The sequence below is a fragment of the Montipora capricornis genome, chromosome 8 (genome assembly GCF_036669925.1).
Source record: "Montipora capricornis isolate CH-2021 chromosome 8, ASM3666992v2, whole genome shotgun sequence".
Lineage (NCBI taxonomy): Eukaryota > Metazoa > Cnidaria > Anthozoa > Scleractinia > Acroporidae > Montipora > Montipora capricornis.
The window spans coordinates 19,562,028-19,569,527 of NC_090890.1; the positions used below are offsets into that span (position 1 = coordinate 19,562,028).

Here is a 7,500-nt window from a genome sequence, read left to right on the forward strand (position 1 = left end):
TGCAACATATCGCAACAGGGCGGCCAAACGTATGCAAAATGTTGTGCCCTACAACGTTGCAAGATGTTAAGTTGAAAAGTTGTGAGCGTTTGGCCAGGCCTTAAGGTGATTACCTGGTTTTGCAATGCGCAACCATACTGCGCATAATTTCTTGCATTATTGACGCGCGCATTAGCTCGCGCACATAAATAAAATGGCGGATTTTCACTGACGCCAAGCTTAATCTGTCAAGGAATGGCTATTTTCTCCTGAACGAGCACGGTGACCCCCTCTTTTTAATGGTGTTATGTACTCGTAATAGCTCCACGGAAAACACATTTTAAAGAGACAAAAAGTTGGATAGTAGAAGTTGTAGTATCATAGGCAGCCCAAGTTTGCATCACTACAGGCAGCCGTTGAGAATTTAAACGCGTTATAAGACTTTGTATGGGAAATAAAATACCGTCGATTATGAAGCCTAAAAAAGCGCTCAATTTAACGTTCATGCAATAAAATGAAAAAAAATTGACTCACCTCTGGTTTATTCTTGCGCGTTTTGGTGCTTATTTTACCGATTTGGCAATTCCGTGTTTTCACTGTTCTAAGACGAAGTCAAGGCCGTAAGCTCGCGTAGTCAGCTCAGAGGCGGTTTGCGCCTCAAAAATCCATCCCCATCATTTGCGAACCTCGGTGAATGTTTCGTCGTCAAAAATCCCCACGCACTTGGCTGGAAATGAGCATTTTTTGCTTCCGATTCCACGATAGCTGATGATTTCAAAATTGGTCACGGAGCTTGGGTCCGAGGTCAAATTAACTCAACCCGACGAGATACAGTCATTTCATGTACAACACTTACCCCATCGCCAATGATGCGGCTTCTCGAACAGCTCCATGGTTACGGTCGGGTGGAGTTAATTTGACCTCGGACCCAAGCTCCGTGATCAATTTTGAAATCATCAACGGTAAAATCATAGGCAGCCCAAGCTCGCGTCACTACAGACAGCCGTTGAGAATTTAAACGCGTTATAAGACTTTATGAAGCCTAAAAAATGCTCAATTTAACGTTCATTCAATAAAATGAATCAAAATGACTCACCTCTGGTGTATCCTTGTGCCTTTTAGAGTTTATTTTACAGTTTCGGGAAGTCCGAAAAGTCATTGAAAACACAGACTTCCCGAAACTGTAAATTAAAATAAACTCCAAAAGGCACAAGAATACACCAGAGGTGAGTCATTTTGATTCGTATTATTGAATGAACGTTAAATTGAGCATTTTTTAGGCTTCATAATCGACTGTATTTTATTTCCCATACAAAGTCTTATAACGCGTTTAAATTCTCAACGGCTGTCTGTAGTGACGCGAGCTTGGGCTGCCTATGGTAAAATAAGCACCAAAACGCACAAGAATACACCAAAGGTGAGTCAGTTTTATTCATTTTATTGAATGAACGTTAAATTGACCGTTTTTTAGGCTTCATAATCGACGGTATTTTATTTCCCATACAAAGTCTTATAACGCGTTTAAATTCTCAACGGCTGCGTGTAGTGACGCGAACTTGGCATGCCCATGGTAGTATTTGTATAGAAATGACGTGGAAACTGCATTTTGAGCTATACGCTGAGTTTGAGGTGATGATGTAGCGGTCCAATTTGCTTCCTTTTTTTTGAAAGCTTGTGCAATTTCAAATCACTTTACTGGAAGTTTTTAGCCCGGACAAACAAGTAGGCTTAAGTTTTCCGGAATATTCAGTAGCGTTTGCTATATAATTACAATTTTTCCGGTTGATCAAGTTTCAAACGCTTCTCCCGTAATTCGGTAAAAAAACACTTAACATAAAGAGCATGCAGCTCGAAAACAAGCACGGTGACCTCATCTTTTTACTACATTTTTTTTAATGTCCTGTGCATAAATATCAATTGTGCCAAGTTTGACAGAAATCTGGATAGTACGTCATTTTCAAAGGAATCACCTTAAGGTGACTGAACACAGTTTTTGATACCTACGTTTCATTTACCTTTTTCTCTCAAACCCTTGATCCTTTGGTCGCCAAAAATGGTAGCAAGCAAGTTAACAACATGAACCTCGGTTTTTTGATAGTTAAGCTGACGAATATGCCGTTGCCATGGTAACATGAATAACTATAAACAGGCCTTCAAAATCGGTTTGGTTTATTTGCAGAAAATCCGGTCGTTAGATTTTCTTTATAATTTGCATGCAACAAGCTTGTAACTATGCTCACAAGTTAACACTATTTTAATAATAACTTGACAGAGAGATATTTTTAATTATCCATCGTTGAAGGTTCAGTGGAATATCTAGAATTTTCTCTGTTAAAGTTCAAATTTTTATGAGTACCCCAGTCACTTATTTCCTAACGTATTTTCATACCACATTTCCTTACATTCTAACGAGTGATTCTCGAGAAATCGGCGTATTTTCAAGAAAGCTATACCACATTCAATCGCAAATTTCTAACTTACTAGGCATGCGCTGCATTTAACTGGGTTGTTTCGATAACAAAGAAAAAGCTGCGAATTGCGGAGTTCTTTGCATCCTTACCTTTTCTAACATACATTTCTCATAAAAGACTAAAACCATTAAAACACTTTGTTAATTATGAGGAAAAATAGTACAGATAGCGGATCCATTGAGCAAATGAAATGATTGCTGTATTGAAGCCACGTTTATTTTTTTGCAATCCTTGCGCGCGCGCTGCATTGCGTTAGCAAGAGCGCGCGCGGAAACTGTGTTCAGCCACCGTAAGCTAACCTACCCGGTATTCTAAGTTACCCCTCTCTCTCGAGAAGTTGCTCGATATTGGTTACCCACCCACTCACAAAGGACGGCCACGGCACCGGGAACTTCATCCCCTAATATACAACACATACTTAATTGACCGCTTCCCATAGGGGCTTTTTAGGGCCAATGAAACACAACGAAACCACGGAACCGAATAACAACAACTGTTAAGAATCCCAACTGGCCGGAGGCAAGCCAGTTGGCTATTTACATGTGCGGCTGGGAAGTTGAACCAGGATCAAATTCAACGAGTGGTCAGAGCGAATCTTGTACCCGGGATCTCCGGACTTCAAAGCAAACACCCTAACCACTGGGCCACACGGCCTCTTCTCGACTTGTAGGTGGGTTCTTTAACATCCCACAGGGAACTTAAAAACAAGGAAGATATTCGTGAGGCGGGGACTACGGTTTGAAGTCATTATCCGAGTAGACTTGAGAGTCTAACCATTTGCGGGTGCAATAACGAAGGCAGCACTTTCTCTTCAGTTATTTTAGGACCCCAAGTCTTTCTCCGGCCGGATTCGAACTCATACCCGCCCGCATGGGAGCCCAGTGCTCAACCAAATGAGCCACTGGTGCCTGGTTGATTTTGGCCAACTTTTAACGTTTGATGCAAACGAAAAGCTGAAATTTGCGACTTGCCAAAAATTGAAAAGAAAAAAGTGTTTCATTTAAGCTCGTTTCTTGTCTGTGATCTGCAGATATCGGGAAACTTCTCAAAAGAGAGAGAGAGAGAGAGACAAGTAAGGATAAGAATAAGAAAACGTTCATGCTCTTATAACAAACAGTAACTTAAAGTAAAGGTGATGCTAAATCTCTCTCGCTGACGCAGCCTTACGTCCAAAAGCACTTATGTCTAGGATTGACCCTAAAAGCTCGTTTTCACGAGCGACGGAATCAGAGTTTTACGGTTAGACTTAAAGGCTTAGTTTATTGAAAATTAGATTGTCGGAGTCGGAAGCAGAAGTGGAAGAACAAGCCAATCACAATTCACAGAAGTGGGCCCCGTTAAGGTGGAAATTTTGGGGCCAAAACAAAAGAAATGAAAACTGACATGGTAGACCGCAGAGCAGAATTTTCTTCTTTGGCTTCTTCTTCTCCTTATTTTGCAAGACTTAATAGTTTAGTAGAATATACGCGACTGATTTAAGGAAGTTTTTTTTCTGTCCCCGCTCTGCCACTTTCGCGGGGGCGCGGGTCCAAAAAAAAACATCCTCAAATCAGTCCCGTATATACTACTGGTTTCTTTCATCACATACCTGATTTAAGCCCAGCTTGTTCGGCCGCCTCCTGCCAAGCATTATCTTTCATGTTCTTATTTTTAAACATTTAGCAAGACGTGTTGTATAACACGAGGAAAAAGTCTTACAGCCTCCACAACCTTCTCGTCCATGCTTGTTGATTGGATTGTTCTTCCGCTTTTGCTTCTTCCGATTTCGATTTTTGATTTTCACTAGATTACAAGCGCTATTACGACTCCGACTCCGATTCCGTCACCAGTGAAAACCACCCTTAATTAAACGCACACCCTATTTTGACACTCAACGCGAAGTGTCCCTTTAAGTCTAAGCATTTACTACCTATTTCCAAGAACAGGGTAAAGGGCAAAGGTTAGCGTTAGTTTTAGCTTTGGGTAAATGCCGCTGTTTATTATGCAAGTATAGAGATTTTCGTAAATTTCCTTGATGAAATTAAAATGATATGGTCACGACAGACGATGTTTTTCACTGGTGAAAAATTATCTTTGGCTGGTAGTTTGTTGAGCTTTAGCGTGGGCAGCCTATGCACCGACGGCAGCAGTCAAATTTGAAAACATGGCGGCCGAATGGTGTATGGTCTTCAAAGTTTTTGTCCTTTTATTGCTTAGTTTTCTCCACAACATACCTAAAAAAATCTTTAAGATTTTTTAAAGTATTCAAGTGAGGTATGGAAGGTAAAGAGTTCTTTTATTTCAAAAACATTTTGCTATTTGTTTGGGTCTTTTGTTGAGTGCTTTGATAGCCTCACAATAAACACTTATCTCTTTACATATATGATCTGCATACTATAAAAATTACTTCATGGTTGGCTCATTTGCACGATTTTTATTACTCAATAGAGGTTTTGCACGGCAGCCATGTTGCATGGCAAGAACAATGAAAATGTTTTGCATTAAGCCCGCCGCACACTTGAGGAAAGAGCAGAGCAAACTGCCTCGCGAGGCGGTTTGCTCAGCAGTTTCCTCACGTGTGCGGGGAAATTGTGGTGAGAAATTCGCCTCGCAAGGCCGTGTGGATAAAATCAAACATGTTTGATATTTTTGGCCTCGCGAGACAAATTCCTCAATGTGTGCGGCCATCGTGAGAATCGAGCTGAGCTTGGTTTAATCAAGCAGCCAATAAAAGGCATGGCATACTCACGTGACTCCTGCAGTTCAGGATGGCGTCGGAGGAAGAAATTCCGACGTCACTGAAGTCACGTGAGAATGCCATGTATTTTTATTGGATGCTTCATTGACCAAACTCAAATCGATTCTTACGATGGCCGCACACAATGAGGAATTTGCCTCACGAGGCGAAAAATATCAAACATGTTTGATTTTTTCCTCACGGCCTCGCGAGGCCAATTTCTCACCAAAAGTTCCCCGCACACGGTGAGAAAACGGCTGAGCAAACCGCCTCGCGAGGCAGTTTGCTCAGCTCTTTCCTCACCGTATGCGGCGGGCTTTAGAAAGAACATTTGTTCCCATAGGAGAAAGAACCTATTGTTCCTGCCATGCAACATGGCTGCCGTGCAAAACCTCTATTCTTGTGAAGGATCGTTTAACTTACTCCTTCGCTTCACAACTCGTGAATAAAAATTGTACGCGCTCACCAACCATGAGGTAATCTACGTTTAGCTTTTACTTGAAGAGCAGCATTTGGGGGGCACTTTGTGACGCTTACTGAAATCCGCGTGCATCTAATTAGGGTCAATCCAGGACATATCTGTCCTGAATCCGACACTTGCTGTATTATAATCTCTTTTGTGCCATTTACCTTTGGTTACACTGGGTTTTGCATTTTATTGTTGTGTATTTGCTGTATTCGGGAGCTCCGAGTGTCTCTGCTTCGTGCATAAACGAAATTCAGACATCTCTTTTTGGCAGCAAAACAAAGTACTTTAGAGCCTTTCATTGAACATCATTGAGGAGCAAGGATGGCACACTTGGTGCAAGAGGTCCTGAGTTCGATTCCCGGATCTCGCATCCTTGTTTCGACTCCTTTTCTTTCGGTGTAGCTAAGTAGCTTTAAATACCTGTTAAACGGAGCACTGATGCAGTGGGGGAGTAAAATGAGCGCACCGTCGACCTCAGGTTTGTCAGTGATTAAAAGTTACTGTTACTAGTTATCGACGTTAAATAAGGTCTACTTTACTTTACTTTACTTTACTCTAAACGAACCTACGATTATGACGAAATTCAGTGAATATCTTACCCGGCGCTTGAGGAAGAAAGTCTTTTAGTGAAATAGGTTTTTCTGACTCTAGAAAAGGAAAATACGTGACAGTGTTAAACGCTGACAATAACATGACGCAATAGACCTTTTCGGCTTGTACATTTTGTTTTCCCAATACAGATCATGTGATAATATTCAGGAGGTTTGGTCTTTTGTTTTGTTCATTAAAATGAGCGCATGCAAGCATGAATATGCCTGCATGCACTCTTTTTAATGAACAAAAGCGCATGCAAGCATGAATCTGCCTGCATGCACTCTTTTTAATGAACAAAACAAAGGACCAAGTCTCCTGAGTATTATCACATGATCTGTATTGGGAAAACAAAATGTACAAGACGGAAAGGTCTATTCCTTTACTGAGAACAGGAAAAGGAAAGCGTGGTAAAAAAATACACAAAGAACAAAGAAGAAAATCACTTAATACACTCGGCTTTCTTGTTAACAGAAATCAGTGAATGTCAATACCAACAAAGATAATAAAAGTGAACACAGTAGTATTACTAGGAGCAGAAGAGGAGACAAAGCAACAACTCCAGCCTCAGGTCAGGGCAGATATTCAATTAGAAGTCCGCACCTCAACTACTCGGTCGGGATCCCCCCCGAAGAAATTAGCCCACAAAATTACCTTCTGTTAAGTATATCGCACGTCCCATGTGAATGACCGCAAATTTAACCTTGCAAAAGAAAATAGGACACATAACACATAAAATTGTATATCGGTGCCTTTGTCTGCTGGCAAATTCTCGATGTTAGATAACAACAAATAACTTAGGTTTTGTATGCAACTACTGACGTTAACGGTGCTATGCGCCCGTGGGAAGTATGATAAAATAGTCGCATTGTGAAATTTGAGGCGTACGACATCATGTGAAAGAGCTTAATAGCCGTATTTAACGGTTAAAGTGAAAAACTTCCCGATTCCGCAGCTATTTAAATCTAGCGTGATATTTCTTATTTATCTTTCGTCTACAAAAGCCGGGGGAACTTTTATGATATCGAGCATTTGTTCTTCGAAAATTGAAGAAATAAATGTCGCCTTGGGCTATATTCTCTGTAATTGCCGCCCGTTTTTCCTAATGACATTCAAATTTACCGCCGGCATACGGCCAAATTTCCCGGCGATTTCGCCTCATTCTGCGCGCTGTGTACTGCCCGAAGACCAGCGGGAAGATGAGTCGATTTTGAATCGAGATAAACGGGCCAAGCTCCCTAGGGGTTTTGTTGCTCGTACTTTCGAATCCTGCA

At 41.2% G+C, this 7,500-nt stretch overlaps 1 protein-coding gene across 1 annotated transcript in view; it reads right to left on the reverse strand.

The window, feature by feature from the left end:
* The window catches only part of LOC138060079 (ubiquitin carboxyl-terminal hydrolase 7-like), a 61,434-nt gene that overhangs the window by 1,776 nt on the left and 52,158 nt on the right, over window positions 1-7,500 (reverse strand). The window contains exons 40-41 of the mRNA XM_068905778.1: window positions 6,881-6,929; window positions 6,235-6,282 (exon numbers count right to left, since the gene is read on the reverse strand). Coding sequence (XP_068761879.1) covers window positions 6,235-6,282; window positions 6,881-6,929 — 97 coding nt within the window. The remainder of the gene's footprint in view (window positions 1-6,234; window positions 6,283-6,880; window positions 6,930-7,500) is intronic.